Source organism: Schistocerca piceifrons, chromosome 2 (genome assembly GCF_021461385.2).
Source record: "Schistocerca piceifrons isolate TAMUIC-IGC-003096 chromosome 2, iqSchPice1.1, whole genome shotgun sequence".
Lineage (NCBI taxonomy): Eukaryota > Metazoa > Arthropoda > Insecta > Orthoptera > Acrididae > Schistocerca > Schistocerca piceifrons.
This window is the reverse complement of record NC_060139.1, coordinates 738,329,254-738,351,691: the sequence shown is the minus strand read 5'-3', so window position 1 is coordinate 738,351,691 and position 22,438 is coordinate 738,329,254. Positions and strand designations below refer to the sequence as shown.

The 22,438-nt window shown below is 44.0% G+C and overlaps 1 protein-coding gene across 1 annotated transcript in view; it reads right to left on the bottom strand.

Annotated features, from left to right (window-relative positions):
- Positions 1–4,151: 4,151 nt before the first annotated feature.
- LOC124776693 (protein takeout-like) overlaps positions 4,152–22,438 on the bottom strand; it is an 86,309-nt gene continuing 68,022 nt past the window's right edge. Inside the window, exons 5-6 of the mRNA XM_047251797.1 lie at positions 9,887–10,036; positions 4,152–4,728 (exon numbers count right to left, since the gene is read on the bottom strand). Of these exons, the coding sequence (XP_047107753.1) occupies positions 4,577–4,728; positions 9,887–10,036 (302 nt within the window). The 3' untranslated portion in view covers positions 4,152–4,576. The remainder of the gene's footprint in view (positions 4,729–9,886; positions 10,037–22,438) is intronic.

Below are 22,438 nucleotides of genomic sequence, written 5' to 3'. Positions count from 1 at the left end.
AGAAATGAAGATCTCACACGATATTAGCAGGTATCCCATCGTCATCACAGTGTAAATACTCGCCGTTCTGCAGTAAGTCTTTTTCTAGAACTTTCGACACCAACTGACATCGTTTCCACGCCTCCTGACGGTCCTATGTGAGGCCAAGCAGCATCAGCTTTGCCTAACAACATCATCACCCAGCTGCTGGTCTACAAACCGCCGATAGTCCTCATGATTCTGGGTCTGGAGGCGGGAGAACCTCCTGTATGGTGTCTGCTTTCAGCACTGCAGGTGTCTCTAAGAGCCCTGCATTCAGTGACCCCACAGAGCCATCTATAGATCATCAACACAGTGCCGCGCCCTCCGTGGCATTCCACTGAAACACCACACACGTATTGCTGCAGGCCGAGCACACTAACAGGTCTTACGCTGAAGTAGCAACTTCTGCCTAGGAAACTACAAGCGCTACCTGGATCCCGTCAACAACTCCTGTCTGGGAATTTTGCTGAAGAAATTATATTATTACTGATACCGTGCTCACCATGGTACTGGTGACACACACACACACACACACACACACACACACACACATCGTTCTGGAACAGATATGAAATTACTGGCGTTACATTCTGGTGCATTTCTAAACAGCCACAAGTGTAGTTACTAACAAACACGGACGCTCAATTATTGCAAGACTTTCCGTTGGATATATTAGGCACTCCAAGTAGTATCAAGATGACGGAAGTCCCGATCATTCTGTACAAATAACTACCAGAACATGTTAACAGAACATTTGGAGATAATTCTGTTGCGCACATGACTCAACAGATACACAACAGTACTATTACAGGCCGGCACTCATCTTCTCATTTTCGAGGAGCAGACTCCAGATGGCGCTGGCTATTAGGGTCCATTTTCTGCTTCACCGTCACGTCGATCAGCGTGTGGCATTTGTCAGCCGGTAGTGTAGCTAGCTACTGAATAGAACCTTGTCAACAGTGCTTCTGCCTAGTTCTGCCAGGAATGGAGATCCTTCCACCAACAACGCGCCATGGACACATCTGACAGTAGAGATCTTGCAGTCAGACGGTATATTTCAGTGCCAGCAGCTAGCTCAGTTCAGTTCCTGAGTTACGCTATGGAGTGCAGTTCTTGAGCTCGGTTCAGAGGACAACATTTCTGGCTTAGATTTGCTATTTACAGGGAAGCATGACAGTCTATGTTGCATAATTAGTTCCACTCATAGTGACAATATCAAAGAATGTCAAGAGACATCAAAGTTAGTTAGATTTCCTTGTGTTAGGTATTGGACATTACGTTATTGAAGTTATGTTGTCTCTGACGTCATAGTGCCAGTATTTCGGAACTCAGATAATGCCGGTGTAGAGCCTGTCACAGTATGCCCTGGTCGCCACGTTCGATCGCCATCTTGTATTCCTGATCACCTATCTCGGATTATGACGTCTTACTAGAGCCACGCCTGTAAATCAATTCTGGGTCAGTCTGCCAGATTTCAACACTGCTGTAAATAGCCCAATAGGTCTGAAATGGATTGTGACGTCATAGAGCTATGCCAGTATGCCTTAATCGCCATCTTGTATTAGGTCAGACATCTTGAATTCTGACATCATAGTTCGTCTGATGCTTGTATTCCAAGTCTTAGGTTGTGACGTCATAGAGCCAATGTCAGTATTCCAAGTCAGCCAGCATGGCAATGCCTCATTTTGAATTTTCCGTCTATTTATACTTAGGATAATAGCTCTACTCTCATATGAAACACACTAGCGCAATTGGGCTATTTTTTTTAATTTCCCACCAAAACTGGAACTGTCCACCACTTTAAACAATTCAGTTGACGTTTGTCAGATGGTGGTGAGGGTGGGGTGTGGGTGGTATTGAGTATGTGGAGTTGGGCTCAGGGTGTGATGGGTGTGGGGTGGGGTGGGATTGGGGTGGGGGTGGCAGCAGTTTGTGGTGGGGGAAACCCATGAATCGTCCATGTTATCACCGATGATGTCATCAGTGACACTGCCCTTCAGCTCTCCTTACATACCTACATACTTCTGTGGTCACTGTTAAGAGACCTTGAGTCTGTTAAGAACGATGCCACTGCTCAGTAGACGAAGGAAACGAATTATTTAGAATAATTAATGACACTGTACCCTGTGGCAGTCTGATGGAATGGCTCGGGTATGGCGAATGCCTGGATAACATTACCTGTCATAACATATATTGCCAACAGTGAAATATTGAGGGCGTGGTGTCACAGGGTGGGTGTGTTTCTAGTGGTTACAGTGTTTACTCCTTATTGTTCTTAAGGAAATCTTAAATGTGGGAAGATATGAAGACACTTTACAACATTGTGTATTGCAGACAGTAGATGAACAGTCAGAGAGTTTGATTGATTGTATCAGCATGACAATAACATTCCTATTAGAGTCCGGATCTGGACCCAATGGAGAAGCTTTAGAATGAGTTAGAACGTCGACTCCCCTCCAGACCGCAACTTCCAACCCCACTACATTCTCTAGTTTCGGTTCTTGTGGAGGTGTGGGCTGTAATAGGTTGTATACGGCCAAATAGGTATCGAGATTTTCACTCGTTGTATTTTCCCTTAAGCTGCTAGTGTGGTGGCTTCTTTGATTCGTTAAATACAGGTTATCTACGTTCAATGTTCGTTGATGTGGCTGAAAGTGTAGCGAACAAAAGTTCGCTTTGTTCTGTAGACATACGAAGTCCTTGTGCGAAAGATCAAGTCTTCTAGTGTATACTAGCAGTTTTTTGTCATTAGTGGAAAATGGCGTTATTTAGTAAATATCTGTACTTTATAAGAGAATTGTAAATAAACTGTCCTGCAATGCACAGTCTTGTACCTCATAGAGGTTTTCAGGAAACTATACAATGAGAAATGTGGTACCAATTCTTACTTTTAGTAGATTTTTATGGCACTAAATACATTCAATATTGTAACAACTATCTTGAAAATAAACATAAACATTAGTATTCGCACGCATCCGACATACAGAAGTATAGCTTGCTGGCCGCTCTGTGGGTAACAAAAACGAGATGCATTGTCGTGACTCTCACAAAACCCTCATATTGCAAGAATTACAGAAAAAATATCTAGTTATTGAAAAAGATGTTTAGTCTTTGTCTCTTGATCTTTATGATAACTGTGCAAGTGCTTTTATTGGTTAACATGTTTGGGCTGCAAGGTTTGATTGAAAGTAATGAACGCAGTGCTTATGCAGACTTCAATATTCGTAGCCCACACTATTTGTTGCATAATAGACATGTTGTATAACGCATAGCTACTTCATCAGCACGATGCACAGATGTGCGCTCTTGCCCGTGCCCCTCTGCACGCTCTGCACGCCCTGCTCGGCAGCGAGGCTGCTCATGCTGATGCATCATGCAGTGCAGTGGGTCATCTTGGGAAAGTGGGTTGAACTTCAGGAGCTACGCTACCCAAAAAAGCAGGCACATGATGGCAGCTGATGTTATTGCACGTACAATAGCTTACTTACCATCACCCATCATAACAAAACTACTGATTTCTGAGCACAGCCGCAGGTCGCACCTAGTACCTAATATGTGTGATCATTCCAAAAAAGACAGTACCAGATTACATTTGTCCAGCATCGAGGCTCAACACATTATATCTTTCTCCATTCCTTTCTCCATTTCAGCTGTAGGATTATGGAATAAGTTACTCTATGACCTATCTGTTTTCCAAAATCACTCTGAATGCAAATATATATTTTTCATCATTAGTGTAGCGCCTTTCTCTGTGCTATCCTCATCATTCTATCTTCGTTTGAACACCCTATTATTTCTCACTCTTCCTCTGATCAATCAACTCCTCCTTCACATTCATCCTCCTGTACTGGTATTATGCGTTTCTGTCATGTGTGACTTCTTACATTCGACAGGCACATAAATAGGAAATTGCTTACTGTTAATAACACTGATGTCTCTTAAAATCACATTTTCCTGATTATACAAAATATGATTATTACTGTTACTATTATATGTTACTCACGTAACACACTGTAATGTTTACTCACAGTGGAAGCGCAATTACACGTGAAATAACTGCATAAACAAATGAAACTTAGGTGTGGCATCCAGGAAATTGTTTAGGGAAAATAAAATGTAATTACAGTGTATCGATTACAACAATTTGCATACTTCATATTTTTATTTATACAATTAGCACATTTAAACACCCATATTAAACTAAGTTTTATGTAATTGGTCTGTTTGTCTGAATATCTCATGTTCATTCACTGAACTGACCACTACATAACTTGCTATCCAACGTGACGTGTAAATAAATCGAATATTGCATCAGGATGCAATAAGATTTACAAATTCTTTAGCTTTTTTATTTGTGGCGATAATCGCTTTTACTATTTAGGTATCTCAGGTATACGTCTTCATAGCCAATTACGACTTTCTTTAAAGATACTCATTCCAAAGCTTCTTTCAATTCCGCGCCAAGAGCACATCCTCTCATTCAGTAATGTCGCAGGGAATTTTCTTGACGTAGCCGCCTCACACCTGTGGAACGTGACCGCAGGTGGTGGGCGACTTACTCGAGGACCACCTTCCTGTATGGCACCCCGTCAAACAACGTGTCCACCAGGTTCTGTGCTATGGCTCGGTCCGATTCGTACATTGCCGGACCTACCTCTTCAACGAGTGCTTTCCAGTTCTCGTTCAGAACTTTGTTGGTGTTTTCACCTGAAATGAAATCAAATACATTTCAAACTGAAAAAACACTTATTTGTCAACAGCAAACAATACATTTTAGTAAGAGAGGAAATGTTAATGCAGCTTCTACGAGTATGTCATCTTTTAATCCATGCGCTGAGAATCCTACCGCTGCGAAACTAAATTAAATTTGTGCCGAGTAAACGGTTACGTAACGTAAAAACAAGCCAACGTCGAAAGTGAATGAAATTATAGAGAATGTTTTACCAAGTGTTCAAAAACGGTTCAAATGGCTCTGAGCACTATGGGACTTAACTTCTAAGGTCATCAGTCCCCTAGAACTTAGAACTAATTAAACCTACCTAATCTAAGGACGTCACACACATCCATGCCCGAGGCAGGATTCGAACCTGCGACCGTAGCGGTCGCGCGGTTCCAGACTGTAGCGCCTAGAACCGCTCGGCCACCCCGGCCGGCTACTAAGTGTAGTGAAATATGTTGGGTCTATTATTATACAGTTTTTGTTGCGATCAGTATTTCGCAAACTGTTAAAGCTGTAGGGTAGAACGTAATTGTGTTTTCAAACGGGGTTCACATTCAGTGGTACAGCGAATTGGTGGTATCTGTGAAGGAAGGAAACAAGGAAGGTTAGAGTTTCGCGACATGTCAAAACGAAGTCGTTAGAGACTGAGAATAAGCTCGAATTAGGAAGGAAAGGGGAAGGAAATCGGCCGTGCTCTTTAAAAAGAACCGTCCCGGCATTTGCCTTAAATGATTTAGGGAAAAACACAGAAAACCAAAATCTGCATGGCCAGACGTTAATTAGAACCGTCGTCCTCCAGAATGTTGGCCCGATGTGGTAGCCACTGCACCAGCGTACTCGGATATTGAGTGTATTAGAGGGGCGAACCTGAATGTAGTCATATACACAGGGCGATTCACCTGCAACCCACAATGTCATATCTGGGCCTTCTCGCTCGCTACGAGCAAACCATTACCCTACAGAGAAAAATTAACAGGACCTTTTTGTAGGAAATTAAATGTAGTTAAATTTTTTATTAGAATACGTTTTCTTTAGAGATGGTAGTTTTCGAGTTATTCCAAAAATACGTACATAAGCGATTTTCAAACACTCTCAGACTCAGCAAGCTTCGGTCAGCATTTCTAGTAAGTTGTTCATCGCACTTCCTCCTGCCACTGTACAAAAATTTGCTATTCTACGAATTACCTCTCACAGTCCATCGTTCTTGGTCTTCATTGGCTGGCCTTATTGTACCACCGGCTTAGTCGCGCGCTTCCAAATTGTAAAATTGACATTTTTTACAATGTACATAACAGCTTTGTGAATATCAATAAACCATTAAATCGTTGTACTCTTCAGGCCTTCTGACAACGAAACTACATTACTTGTAGAGGTTAAGTTTGAATCGAATTGTCAGCGTCGTTGGTTTTAGTGTTACGTTTACAAAAGTCATTTTTCTTTCATTCCTTTCGCGGCTGCGGTTAAATTAGAAATGCTGACGAAAAAGCCGACTACGCTGGTGGTCTAATAGTCCAGTCATTAGAGACCAAAAAAGGTTCGAATATCAGTAATAGTTCGTATATCCGGAAATTCTTGTTCAATGGTAGAAGGGAATTCCACGACCAACATACTAGATACCGTGACTGATGAGGGATGCGTGTGTGGATGGAGTTGCGTTTCAAGGTCACTTTTGTACGTTTTTCTTGAATAACTCGAAAACCGTGGCCTCCAACGGAACCGCATCCTAGTACAAAACTTAGCTATATAAAATTTCCTACGAAAACGTCCTGGTAACTTTTTTGCAGTAGCTAGTAATAGTCTGCGCGTAGCTTGCGAGAGAATATGAAAATCTCTCGCGTTGTTTCCCAAGGTCAGATATAAAACTGCGGGTTGCAAAAAACGACATCGGTACAGGCAGCTGAATCTCCCTGTATGACACGCATTTCCGGCTTTACTCATCTGCAGAAATAAGCAAGTAATAGGAGAGCACAAAGCCGTACCTTTCCTTCAACACATTTGAGCTTATACACTCCTGGAAATGGAAAAAAGAACACATTGACACCGGTGTGTCAGACCCACCATACTTGCTCCGGACACTGCGAGAGGGCTGTACAAGCAATGATCACACGCACGGCACAGCGGACACACCAGGAACCGCGGTGTTGGCCGTCGAATGGCGCTAGCTGCGCAGCATTTGTGCACCGCCGCCGTCAGTGTCAGCCAGTTTGCCGTGGCATACGGAGCTCCATCGCAGTCTTTAACACTGGTAGCATGCCGCGACAGCGTGGACGTGAACCGTATGTGCAGTTGACGGACTTTTAGCGAGGGCGTATAGTGGGCATGCGGGAGGCCGGGTGGACGTACCGCCGAATTGCTCAACACGTGGGGCGTGAGGTCTCCACAGTACATCGATGTTGTCGCCAGTGGTCGGCAGAAGGTGCACGTGCCCGTCGACCTGGGACCGGACCGCAGCGACGCACAGGTGCACGCCAAGACCGTAGGATCCTACGCAGTGCCGTAGGGGACCGCACCGCCACTTCCCAGCAAATTAGGGACACTGTTGCTCCTGGGGTATCGGCGAGGACCATTCGCAACCGTCTCCATGAAGCTGGGCTACGGTCCCGCACACCGTTAGGCCGTCTTCCGCTCACGCCCCAGCATCGTGCAGCCCGCCTCCAGTGGTGTCGCGACAGGCGTGAATGGAGGGACGAATGGAGACGTGTCGTCTTCAGCGATGAGAGTCGCTTCTGCCTTGGTGCCAATGATGGTCGTATGCGTGTTTGGCGCCGTGCAGGTGAGCGCCACAATCAGGACTGCATACGACCGAGGCACACAGGGCCAACACCCGGCATCATGGTGTGGGGAGCGATCTCCTACACTGGCCGTACACCACTGGTGATCGTCGAGGGGACACTGAATAGTGCACTGTACATCCAAACCGTCATCGAACCCATCGTTCTACCATTCATAGACCGGCAAGGGAACTTGATGTTCCAACAGGACAATGCACGTCCGCATGTATCCCGTGTCACCCAACGTGCTCTAGAAGGTGTAAGTCAACTACCCCGGCCAGCAAGATCTCCGGATCTGTCCCCCATTGAGCATGTTTGGGACTGGATGAAGCGTCGTCTCACGCGGTCTGCACGTCCAGCACGAACGCTGGTCCAACTGAGGCGCCAGGTGGAAATGGCATGGCAAGCCGTTCCACAGGACTACATCCAGCATCTCTATGATCGTCTCCATGGGAGATTAGCAGCCTGCATTGTTGCGAAAGGTGGATATACACTGTACTAGTGCCGACATTGTGCATGCTCTGTTGCCTGTGTCTATGTGCCTGTGGTTCTGTCAGTGTGATCATGTGATGTATCTGACCCCAGGAATGTGTCAATAAAGTTTCCCCTTCCTGGGACAATGAATTCACGGTGTTCTTATTTCAATTTCCAGGAGTGTAGTTCAACGATCATTCCCTGTATATTCATCCGAGAGCTTCTCCACTAAAAGCAAGTTTAGCTTTTCCCGTTCTATTGACTGACTTTTTTGATAAGACTGCTTGGTGTTGAAAGTCACAGACATTGAGAGAATATGGTTATATTGATACTACAGGGGCTGAGTATATTTATCAGATTCACAACTTTCACATTTATGGCCAAAACCCACAGAAAATCACCGTGGCAAATTAACAGTCGCCTTTCAGTGACTGGAATTCAATGTGTTCTGTAGAACGCATTTCCAGTTCGAAAATATCTGTGTTTCGACCTTAACGTAGTTGTACAGTGTGCGGCAGTGTTCATAGTAGGATATTAAAAACACACCGTCAGGCATCAACTATAATTTATTTGTTACGTCTTATGTCAATTAATAGTTAAAGGTATGCCATTTACTAATGTGTAGGTCATTGTCCATTGCGTGGATTACTTTTCGAATATGACTCCTGTCAAATGACGCCCCCTCTGCACAACACATTCCTCTAGGCGGCGTTGGAAGTTTTCCATAACTCGGCGTAACGTATTCCCTGGGACATTGCCGACAGCAGTTCTGATGCAGTGCGTCAGCTCAAGAATGGAGGCACAACGTTTTCGAAACACTTCTTGCTTCAGGTAGCCCCAAATTAAAACGTCTGCACGTGAAAGGTCAGGTGAGCGAGGCGGTCAAGAAGTGTCACCAAAACGCGAAATTAATCTACCGGTAAATGTCTGTCGCAAGAAATCCATGCAATTCTGTCACCATTTCTGAGTTGAAGGATCGCATCAGAACTGCCGTCGGCAACGTTCCAGGGAATACGTTACGCCGAGTTATGGAAAGCTTCCAACGCCGCCTAGATGAATATGTTGTGCAGAGGGGGCAACATGTGACAGGAGTCATATTCAAAAAGTAATCCACGCAATGGACAATGACTTACACATTAGTAAATGGCATACCTTTAACTGTTTATTGACATAAGAGGTAATACATAAATTACAGTAGCTGCCTGATGGTGTGCTTTTAATACACTACTATTAACGCTGCCGCACACTGTATTATATTAAATCCTAACAGCACAGTTTAATTATTATTAATTATTCTTATGTAAATGTCTTAATAATGATTGAATTTTAATTCGGAGGGCGAGATGGGATAAGTACCCTGCACAATAGTTTCAGCGGGCTATTTCAGTAGACTTACTGTTGACATTGACGACACAGGGCGTGAGGTGCTGCCTGCTTGGGAGATTCAGAAACCAAACACGTGTGATTTCTGTCCCACACAACCATCTGATTTCAAAGCGTATGATTGTTAATGATGCGTCAATTAACTGCGACTAATTTACGGTAACATACTTTTCAGAATCTTAATGGAACAAGTACACTGAAAATCATGGATTTGTCGGTCGAATAAATGTTTGTGTAAGAGGATCAAATTATAGTAAGCATCTGCATAACGGAACAGTGTTGTGTTTCACAATTTAATGTACGTTGAATAGACGCTATGAGATTATTTTTATGTACCAAACTTAACCTCATGTACCAAACTTAACCTCATGTATCAGCATGTAATTTGTCTGATGAGCTAAATTTTCAAAGTTTTTGATGTGTTGGAGTAATTCCACATGCAGTTTATTACCACAAGCTATTTCTTAAAACGATATCATTACATAAGTTATTATTTATACTTTTTTTGAGCACTCACCAAGAAATTTGTCACCGTTGAATAAATTCTGCAGGTTTATTGTCAAGTGCCCAACTTCACCTCTGGAATCCACCACTGTTGCCTTCATATAGTCAGTGCCACCCTTATTAAAAGGTTCATAGTTTATTATGTAACTGACGGTCAGATTTTCTGGAAAAATTGCAGAACTGCAGATTATATTCTGACAATGATTGTACTGTAGAAGGCAAAGATAACATGAACGGGAAGACAATGTTGTGCTGGTTATGTAGAATGTACATATGCAGGCACTGAAGTGAATGAGGATGGTCAGGTAAATGAAAAGATGTTAAAGAGTAAATATTAAAGTACAGCATTACGTATAATCGTGAAAATTACACTACGACTTTCAGAGAGGCAGTACAACACAAAGAGATTTTTAGCAACATTAATCACTGTTTGTATGAGATCCGTAAAAGTGATCACCACGTATCTCTTCGTACATCAAGGTGTTGGACAGAGCTGTGTGAGAGGAACATGTCTCTAGCAAACATCGCATCTCGTGGTAGTAATTGGAACCTACAGTACCAGTTTCAGAAGTTGTCATGTTCCTGTCCTATAGTACCACTACCACTGATTTCTATTGGATATTTGGGAATTCTAGCTTTTCTGACTATCAAATTGTGTCTGCTACCACTTCCCAAGATGAAAGGGTGCCTCCGGTTAAATGAACGACCTTCTAATAGTTGGCAGTCATATATACATATTAATGTTAGAACGTTTCAGAAGTTTTCCTTACATAATGTTACGTGATATCAATAACGGTAAGAAATGGATATGTTCGATTCTTCTACGAAATTTGCGTGGAATTAGTCGGATGAGCTTCAGTGGAACCAAGAAAAAATATGCCAGCGGTGAAAACGCTAGGACGCAAATTCAAAATGAGAGCGCTTCATTCTTATTTTAAACGTTTGCGCTATTGGTGTCTGACGCTTTTAGGTTAAGAAGTAACAATACTAAAATTTTGTAAGAAAATGAAACACATGATAGATTCGTTTATTAAAAGTAAAGAGTAATTGAGTGTGTGGGGGAGGGGAGGGTGGGGGGCAGAGTGGTGGAACTGACGCCATAGAAGTCGTCTTTCACCGAATGCAAGAAGTTACCAGTCTGTGGAACGAAACATGGGCAGTGAGGGCACTTAGCGGAACGCCGAATGTACCACAAGGACTGATTTTTTTCTTTTGTAATCCATTTTCTTTCCCACTTCAATATAATTCTCTTTTTTTAATTTCATTTTTTATTAAGGGACTTCTTATCACTCCTTGAGCCCTGTCTCGCATTCACCGTAACATACACCTTCTTCGGATCGGGAATGTAGCCTATAGCAATTTTTTTCAAAAGCATCGTCTGTGTTACGAAAGTGACACGTAAATACTGAAGACAGTCCTCTTCTTGATGAATATGGTAATGTTTAATTACCTCTTCAAGAAGCAAAATACTCATTTTGGGAAAAAAGAAGCCTCTTCTTTGAGAAAACTCTTCTTCGTAAACGATTAAGGATCTAGTTTAAAAGACAATAAAAGAACTGAACTTATTGAAGAGTAATGAACCTGTTCTCAGAACCCAGCATCAACTGCCCATGTATAAATATTACTTAAAATCCATGACGATCGCTTTTTAGAAGCTAATGAAATTCCTCCTGCACAACAATAAAATACTATAGAAATAATAAGACTAACATTGGAATTATGGAGGACTACCACAGTCATAAATTGTGAAATTTTGATTTACATTTGTTGCCGAGTTTATCTTCTATGATTTAATGTTGTTGCCGTAAATAGTCTCGACAATCACCTGTAAACATTCATTTTGAACGTAACGTGAAAATGACCAGATGTTCCATTACTCAGGCAAAAGTATTATTTTTGTGTGCCAGGTAGAGAGACCAGTCCGGACCCACCGTAATAAATTCAGCTGTTGACCTAGGTGTATATACCATATTTTACGTGCACAAGCCCACAGCTGATTGTTATCTCTGCAAGTAAAAATATGTTCTGTGTAGCCTATTAATTGAACCGAAAAACAATAAGCCGACGTGGCAAATTTTACCCAAAAAACCTTGTCTCTGTGGTAAAGAGTTAATAACCGTGGTGTACCAATAACTACGTATGATATTTGACATAGACCGCTGGCCGACTGCAGCAAAGATTAAGTCCAAGTAGTACATTTAAGGTGCCAAAGAAAACTGGCCGTTCCTCGAAATTCTAAGTCTGACTAACGGCACTTTTTTGCAGCAAGATAGGATGCAATAGTTTCCGGAGGAATTGTTGTCTTCCCCTCGAGCCGCTGTGGTGCTGTATCTACTCTTGGTCTAGTGGTAAATGTCACACAGTGTGGACACACAGTCGCGATTTCGCGTCCACTCTTTCGTTTAATTTTTAAACAGCATTTCGTCTGTCTGCCACAGATATCAGTCTGATGGAACATCAAAGGTAATTTTCTACTCATTATGACTCACAAATAACCCAGAAACCTGTCTGCACATGTGCTCGGGGCTGCGACGAGATCAGAACAGTGTATGCTCTAGAGTTTCATCGCCGTACAGTGGCCACCAGCCATCCACCACCCGTCAAGGTAAACGCAGCACAACGCACATTATCACTTAAGTTCTAACATTAGCAAGCATGAAATTGTTTATTATTGTGATTCGATTTCCTGCGTGAAGTAACTTCTATAAAACGAACGAACACAGTTGCACTGACACAACGATCATAGGTTGCTGCGAGCGAATTTATTGGCTATGTTCTTTACCTGAAGTGCAGGTGTTTATCTTGCACTTACGTGTTGGACTTTGCATACTTTAATCTAAACAACGCTTTCTGAGCGTTGTAACATAAAGTTTCAAGTGAGAAAATGTCTAACCTTAACAATATACATTTTGCTTTAGGTTTAATACAGAGATGAAAGTAGTGGAAGCTGCACGAAACATTAAAAATTTAAATCATGTTTGGGCCAAGTGCCATCGGATAAATCACGTCAAACAAAGAATTTTCGTTTTACAAGAAAAATTAACGATTTTCCAAATTCAGGAAGTCTTGATTACTTATGCTATGAGCTGTAACCATTTAATCTTCGTGAGACAGATCCATTCAATACGCAAGGCTCAAAATTCTAGCGTGTTCTGATTCAAGGCATCAAAAATCAAACAGTATAAGTTTTATTACATTTAAACATCATCAATTCTCTTATTGAGAATTTCCATAACATACAGGGCTATTACAAATGATTGAAGTGATTTCATAAATTCACTGTAACTCCATTCATTGACATATTGTCACGACACACTACAGATACGTAGCCGCACTTCAGGTTTCTGCCGCCAGAGCGCTCGAGACCGCAGTGAGACAAAATGGCGACAGGAGCCGAGAAAGCGTATGTCGTGCTTGAAATGCACTCACAACAGTCAGTCATTACAGTGCAACGACACTTCAGGACGAAGTTCAACAAAGATCCACCAACTGCTAACTCCATTTGGTGATGGTGTGCGCAGCTTAAAGCTTCTGGATGCCTCTGTAAGGGGAAATCAACGGGTCGGCCTGCAGTAAGCGAAGAAACGGTTGAACGCGTGCGGGCAAGTTTCACGCGTAGCCCGCGGAAGTCGACGAATAAAGCAAGCAGGCAGCTAAACGTACCACAGCCGACGGTTTGGAAAATCTTACGGAAAAGGCTAAAGCAGAAGCCTTACCGTTTACAATTGCTACAAGCCCTGACACCCGATGACAAAGTCAAACGCTTTGAATTTTCGGCGCGATTGCAACAGCTCATGGAAGAGGATGCGTTCAGTGTGAAACTTGTTTTCAGTGATGAAGCAACATTTTTTCTTAATGGTGAAGTGAACAGACACAATGTGCCAGAACTGCGAGCTTGCATCAACGATGCTTTCGAACTCATTGATGGGGACATCCTGCGCCAAGTGTGGGAGGAACTTGATTATCAGCTTGATGTCTGCTGAACCACTAAAGGGGCACATATCGAACATTTGTGAATGCCCAAAAAAAACTTTTTGAGTTTTTGTATGTGTGTGCAAAGCATTGTGAAAATATCTCAAATAATAAAGTTATTGTAGAGCTGTGAAATCGCTTCAATCACTTGTAATAACCCTGTATTGTTACAAGTAATAATTTTATACATTAGTGTCAGCGTTGTTTCCATCTAACACGTTCTGATGGCAAATGGTTCCCATTTTTTATTAGCAGAAGCTCAAATAGAACTTGCACTGCACACATTCACTGGTTTCATTATCTTTGCGCCTTTTTCAGTCATCGCATACGGTTTTCTTTCACAGTAGACTTTGATACGGTTACTTTATTACTGGTAGCTTATAAGGTCTGTGAATGTTCATTATTTTGCAACCAATGTTATGTTGTCTTTTCATATGTGTTCCTGTGTTTTGGGAATAATACCAATGACATTCTCCAAAAAGCCATCTTTTAAGTTTGTAATGATTAAAAGATACATTGCGTACTCACAGTTTTTACAGTGCAGCCACTGTACATTATCCTAATATTTAATGAGATTTCCAGTTATCACTACGCCTAAGATTGAAAAACCAAAATACCAGAGCCATATACCATAAAGCAATAATTGTGGATTGAGTATGTTACCAAATTATGCCTTCATCTTTCACAAATTAATTATGTAACAAAACATCATTTTTCATTCACATGACTAGAACTGGAATAGTTTTTGGGTTTTGTGAGTACACAATTATGAAATTGTAGCTCTAAATAACCTATTAAAAGGGTTTCTTTATGTCTGCTCCACCTGCGACATTTCCATACTACATTTGTATGACAGAGAAAAGCACGTAAGCAAGAATTTTTTCTATGTCCAAACTGTATAATATCATGCCAGTTTGTGTGTATTTAGGCTCCCTTATCTAATATGTTATGTATTATTAAAAAAGACTTTCGTGTTAATGTTATTGTGGTAAGCTGTAATTAATTTACCTTCGTATAGTACATATTTCAACTGCGTTTTCCATTAGTTTATTGAGCACTGCAATAATACATACGAGAGAAATTTGTCCGATTATTTAAAACAAGCTGACGACCATGTTGAGGTAGTTTACTGATCCCATGCCTGCGGAATCCTACTGGTTCCGAGTTAATTGTGTCATCAAGCCAGATTTGAAGTATTTTTTGGTCCAGAAAGGAATTTGCTATGTGGTTATTCGATAAGTATTGAGAAGGTAACCTTCTGAGGGCCAAGATCGGAAGAATAAGTGCGAAGGGATGACACTGGAAACAAACTCGTGGATAGCTTTTTTCGTGCCATCAGCAGAATGCATGCAAACGTCATCTTGCAGAAGCAACTCTTGATGCAGTTTTGTTGGTCGTTCCTTAGACCCTGTATATTGTTCCATAGCTGCAGCAAATGCCAACTGCAATACGCTAAGGGATGGTTCGAGAACATTTTTCCACACAGCCAACTTATGATTTGATGCCCCTTTTTCCTTCGCACACTTTCACCCACGTCAGTTTTCGCTACTAAGTACGGTACACACTGCATACAAATCTTGCATTTGGGTGCACCAGACGCTCCTGTCAGCCTGGCACCTCAGGCGGCAGTTATTAATAGTCGAGCGTCCCGTATAGAAATCTTACCGTTGTGGCGCCTCTGTTGCCCGTCTCTGCTTGGCGTCCGGAGCGTCAGCTTGTGTTGATTGGGCCTCAATACACATACACACACACACACACACACACACACACACACACACTGGAACAGTAGTCCGTACGGCGCAACACTCCTTTTATGCCATGGGATGCAAAATATCTGTTCACACTGCCCTTTGGTCAAGATGATCTTTTGTAAGGGTTCAGCCGTTAATTATTCTTTTTTAAGAAGATAAAAAGAAGCATCATAATTCGTGACCAGTAACAATAACACTTAGGGATTCTTGACAAACGAATAGATGACACTGAAACAAAAATCCCGTAACAGTCACCCTTTCAGTTTCTGTTGTCTTGAATCAGGGCATGCAGTGTTCTTACATTCAACTACTAAACTTTACCTATTGATTGAAACTGTCTCACTAAGGTTAAATGTCGCAGTTCACAGATCAGTTATCAAGGCTTACTGGTGTAGGAAATCATTGATGCCATAACAATCTTTCCGTGAAAACTTAAATTCTTTTTTGAAGTGATTTGTTTCATAGCACTAGCCCCACACACGCTATAAATGTTTCGAGCTCCCTGAACTACCTTCACCACTCTATTAAACCCAAAGAAAACAATCTGTTGCTAATGTTAGAACTTTTCCAACTTACAGCTATTTGCCAACGGTTGAACGGCATTCGCAAGATCAAATAAGCAAAATCCAAAACAAATCCGCAAGATGAATACTAGAACTTCAAATTTAAAAATGGCAGTTGATGAATACACTCATAGCAGCCTGCATGTGTTGTGTTACTGCACTGTATTCACTCGTTTCATCGAGGTTATTTCTCGTGGAAAATCAAACTATAACAATAAACCATTTCATGCTTGTCTATGCGAGTGCAGAAACACGCCACAAATGTTTCAAAAGGTTTTTCTATTACTGGTGAGTTTGATACTGATGCAAATTATTCTTGTCGTCCCATCAAACTGATAGTCGCAACAAATATGCGAAATGTAGTTTGAAAAATAAAGCAACGGATGGACTTGAACTTGTGTTTGCTTGTACATTGAGCGGCAATTACCACCGGGCCACAAGCAGATAAAGCAGTGCCACAGCCTGAAAGGAAGACAACACTTCCTTCAGAAACTCAGTTATCCTACACCCTTTCTCGATTGTGCAGATAACCGGAATTGGCATCTAAAGTGAATGGCTCAGACTTATAGTCTCAGCGGCAGTTGGCGAGTGGCCAAGTTTCCTGTCAAAGATTCAACATTAGACTGAAGTATCGAAACGTGCCTATTCTTCCAGATTCTTCTCAGTTTCGTGATGGTTGTTTTATGATTCGTCGATGTGGTGGCAGAGCAGTCATCAGTATTCTACAGACCAGAGCTGCCTTGGCCCATAGGGTCCATATCCTTAACAACTACGATCGACATTGCACCGCTTAATGGAACCTCCTCATGTATAATGAAACTTCCAAGGGTTGCTGTAAGGTACTTGCCGAATAAATGGCACAAAATAGAAGACAGACTTGTAACGAATTTCACCATTAAGGCGACCTAAACCTCAACTCTGTACGGGAAGGGCAGTTACAACGAAGGGGACCTTGAAAATGTGATGGCCAGATCACAGTCGGTACGATACTTATTATCATAGGCTTCGGTGGAGGAAGCGTCGCCGCAATGTGATGGAACTTTGACTGTACATAGCAATTAAAAAACTTAAGGATGAAAGAAACTTTCACACAATACGTCATTGCCAAGTAACGTTCGTAGAAGAAACCTGGAGTATACACAGACAGTATGGTCCTGAAGCTAATTGAAAGAAATACCCAATGAAGAGAACCAATTTCTAATGGTTCTCTGGACGTTACAAAGAGCGTGACTTCGCTTATTAGCGTTTATAGTGACCACAGATGGCAACTCATACTCTGCAATGTGGTCCCATGCTGACCACAAAGTTGATAAGTTGTCCTTGCGGTAGGGCGTTCCATTCCTCCAGCCGTGCTGTCTGAAGGCGCCTTACCACGGTTCACGCGCCTATGCCCGTCGGAGGTTCGACTCCTCCCTCGGGCATGGGCATATGTATTGTCCTTAGCGTAGTTAGTTTAAGTTAGATTAAGTAGTGTGTAAGCCTAGGGATCGATGACCTTAGCCGTTTGGTCCCATAGGAACTCACCACAAATTTCCAAATTTTTCCATTCCTCCACTAGGGCGGTTGACAACTGCTGGATGGTCATTGGTGCATATGGACGTGCTGCTACACGTCTCCCCATCTCATCCTACACCTGCTCGATACGATTTAAATCGGGGGAAAGCACGGGCCAGTTCATTTGCCAAATATCCTCTCGTTCCAAGAGTTCCTCTACCTGCACAGTTCCATGTTTGACAATATTCCTGAGTGCATTACATGTTTCCAGCTCTCGCCATGTGGCCCAGCGTTGTCGAATATGACCGTTTTGGTGGCTCAGGTGCTATGGTGTTGGGAGGAATGATGTATGGCCTTACTGATCTCCAAATCTTTGAGCACAGTATACTCATCCGCAACGTTATTGTGACACTGCAGTCCTTCCTCAGGTGCGTCTCAACATAGATGCTTCACTTTTATGGATGAGAGTTTGCGACCGCATTGAACAGCGCAGTGGAGGAGTTCGTGGAACGAGAGGATATTGGGTAAATGGACCGGCCTGCCAGTTCCCCCGGCCTAATTCCGATCGAGCAAGTGTGGGATGCGTAGGGGAGACATATCGCAGCACGTCCAAATGACCAGCGACCAGTCAGCAGTTGTCAAGCGTTGGCGAGAAATGGAGACCCCTACCACAAGAATTTCTTACCTATCTTATGTCCAGCATGGAATCTTTGTGCAGAGCATGCACTGCCGTCCGTGATGACAATACACCCGATTAAGAATTATGTCCATTTATAATATCCATGACACGATAAAAATAAAATGTAAATGTTGTGTGACTAGTGCCTCCCGTCAGGTAGACCATTCGCCGCGTGAAAGTCTTTCGATTTGACGCCACTTCGGAGACTTGTGCATCGATGGGGATGAAATATGATAATTAGGACAACACAACACACAGTCCCTGAGCGGAGAAAATCTTCGACCCAGCCAGGAATCGAACCCGGGCCCTTGTGATTGACATCCTGTCGCGCTGACCCCTTTTTTTCCCCCAATGATCTTTACTGCACAAACTAACAGTACATATATATACACTATGCAAGAGTTCTTCAAGGTACCATTTAAACATATACAAATGACTGTCAATTAAGAAGAAAATATTTCATAAACATTAAATACAACAAAATATAACATATTCTGTCTTCTTCCTTTCTTTTTTTTTTTTTTTTTTTTTTTGGTAGATGCATGAAACGTAGAGAAGGGTGTTGCATCATGTGACAGGTAGGCATGGCACACCCCAACTTTGAGGGGTACCGAGGAAGACGCTGCGGAGATAACCGGCAAAAGTTTGTCGGTAAGATGGTTTTCGGGTGAGGGTGCTATGTACTTTCACAACTTTGTACCAGAAGTCGAGCACTGTATGCGGACCACTCTGAAAGAGGTATTCTAAAGCCTGTCCTCGAAACCAGATTAGGGTATGGTGCTTAGCAAGAGGGCAGTGAAATGTCTGGGGCAACAACAAGAAATCCGGGGCTACCATCGTTGGCGGGGCACGGAGGTAAAAGCCCACGATTCGTTGGATGAGGAGCCATATGTTTCGTTTCAGGGGGCACGTAAGACGGTACTCGTCGGTGTCTTCGAGCTGACAGTCAGGGCAGAGTGGGGAGGTGGCCAGTCCTATGCTATAAAGTCGGCTATTAGTCGGGAATTTTCCATAGACTAAAACATACCAGAGTGCAGACACAGACGACGGTAAAAAGGGTGCATGCACACACCCCCAAACCGTTCGCCAGTTAATGTCAGGGTGCTGTAGCACCATGGGGTCACAAGGGTTCGACAGCATGAACAAACGATAGTAATCTTTTGTATGGGGAGGACAGGTGAATCGAAGACCGGCCCGAACATAGCTGAGTTCTATGAAACAATTGCCGACGTGGCACTATAATGGAGAAATAGGTGCCACATTGATCGGTGGATCGAGAGAAGCTGGTCGGAGGATGTCTAAGAGACTGCGTGTTAAGGACGGGACCGGCCCCTGCCAGTGCCGCAACAGTGTGTGGACAAAGAGTGCAGAAGATCGTGCCCGCACGTTGACGAGTCCAAGGCCACCTTTTGCAGGAGGCAGTGTTAGAGTGTTGTAGCGGACTTTGAGAAGTGCCCCTGCTGACACGAAACATCCAAAGGCTGATTGGATGCGGCGGCCATGGAGTAATGGCATTGGGAGGCTCTGGGCGACGTGTACCAGTTTAGGGGCGACACACATGTTGACGTAGGACACACGTTGGAGTTGGTTTAAATTACGGCGCACTTGACCGCGGACGTGGTGCCGAATCGACTGCAAAAGCCGTGGGTAAGCGAGGGCCACTGTGCGGTGTGTGGAGCTCGTAAATTCGATACCCAAGTAACGAAGGGTGGTACTGACTGGGAGTGGGGTCGGCACCATGGCCGGGAGGCCACGCCCAATGTGCACCATAGTCGATTTACGGACATTAAGAATGCTACCAGAAAGACGTCCATACTGGTGGATCCATTGGATGGCGTCATTGAGTTCCGTGGAGGAGCAGTTGAGAAAGAGGAGGTCGTCCGCATAAGCCCTGCAGTGAAAGGTGTAGTCACGCAAAGTGAGACCCTGCAGTCTAGAGGTAAGACCAGTGACCAGGGGCTCAAGTGCAATGGCATATAGTAAGGTAGACATAGGGAATCCTTGACGCACAGAGCGGCGTATAGGAATCGGTCCTACAAGCCTCCCATTGACTTGTACCATCGAGACTGCGGGAAGTAGTAACCGGCGAATGGCATCGACAAAAGGTAATGGGAACCCCATACGTGTCGCCACCATGAGGAGGAATGGATGTTGAACGCGATCAAAGGCACTCGTGAAATCGTTGGATACCAGTGCTGCACAAAGGCGACAAACCGACGCCAGCGCGATGAGGTCACGGCATTCTCTTAGGGCTGTTTGTAGGGTGGCCCCACAACTACGTGCAGTCTGCTCCGGTGAAAGGACCGTAGGTAAGACGGCGCGTATGCGCGCTGCTAAGAGGCGTGCATAGATTTTATAGTCTGCATTCATCAGTGTAAGGGGGCGATATGCAGTGACATGAGACCGTCCCTTCGGCTTAGGCACAGGTAGAAGAATGCCAGTGACGAATTCAGGTGGAATTGGGAAGGACGGAGTAAAGAGTTCCCGAATCATTTCCGTCCAGCGAGGAAGCATCTGGTCCTGGGGATTTGTTCTTGGTCCCCTTGTTGATCGCATCTACCACCTCTTCTGCGGTGATTGCAGACATCATGGACGTTCACTCCGCTACGGTGAGGGTCCGATCAGGGGAAGGACGGAGATCATCAGGAATTGGCGTTGCCATCGTTTCATCATCATAAAATTGGCGATAATGTTCAGCAAAGGCAGACACCACTGCCGCCTGTGTTGTGTGGTTAAAACCGTCGGAGGTCGTGATGTTGGGGACGAAAAGTCGACGTCGACGACTATGGTCGGATGCGGCATGGATTGTGGATGGAGTTTCGTCGTGGAGGAGGTCTTGTCGACGGGAACGCACCACGACACCATGCAGTCGTGCACGTTGGAGAGAAAGGAGACGAGCTTTAATACGCTGTCGTTCCCTATGGGTGTCAGGCGATGGAGGGAGCGCATCGAGCTCACGGAGGACGGCGTAGTGAAAATTTGTGGTGTCTCGATGCCATGCTGCTGCTTCCTTCCCACATTGCATGAAGACGTTTCTGATCGCAGGTTTGGCACATGTGAGCCACCAATGGAATGTGGATGTGTACTGCGAGAGGCGTCTTTCGCAAGACGCCCATGTAGTGGCAATACATTGTCGGCAGTGTGGATCATTAAGGAGAGAGGTATTAAGCTTCCAGTAACCTCTGCTGCGATACACTGACTGAGGTGGCAGAGCCAGGGAGTAAATGACGGCGCATGGTCCGAAAATGCAAGGGGCCATCGTTCAGCTGGGGCGACTTGGTTGCCAAGGTGGGCACAGACATAAAACCGGTCCAGTCTGCTCTCAGAATGTGCTGTATAATGGGTAAAACCGGGGGTATTTCCATGAATTTTCTCCCAAACGTCCACTAGATGGAAATCTTCGATGAAGGTGAGCAGCGCCGGGCATGGCGAATAACCAGGCATTTGGTCATGCGGATGGAGGACGCAGTTGAAATCGCCTCCCATGATAAGGCGATCATAGCGTCCAGAAAACAGGGGCGCCACGTCATGTCCGAAGAAAGTGGACCGCTGCCGACGGTTCGTGGAGCCAGACGGAGCGTAGATATTGGTGACGCGCGTGTCGAAGATGGTAACAGCCATGCCCCTTCCACAGGGAAGGATTGTCGTGTCCTTCAGGGGGATTCCTTCGCGTATGTAGAAAGCCACTCACGCCCTGATTGATCACATGTGCACGTGTATGGGTCGTAGCCGTAGGCTGGTGGTAGTGTGGCAACGTGTACTTCCTGAAGAACGTCGACGTCAGAGACCCGAAGCATGTAACATAGGAGCTGCAGCTTGGGTGCAGTGCCAATCATGCTGATGTTCAGTGTGGCGAACCGGTACGTTTGTTTCAGTGGTGGTGGACGCGCATCTACCATCACCAAGGGAAGTATGAGGAGGGCACCGACAGGAAGTCCCGTCTCATCAGCTGCAGTGCCTCGCTTTTGATGTTAACAGGCAGCCTCGTCCGGCGGAGGCAACTCATCCGGAGGAGGGGGCATATCTTCCTCAATGTCGTCGGCCAATGCTCCGGTGCCGTGTGTCTGTCCAATGTCCATGGGAATTGCGTCGTGGTGAGAGAGATC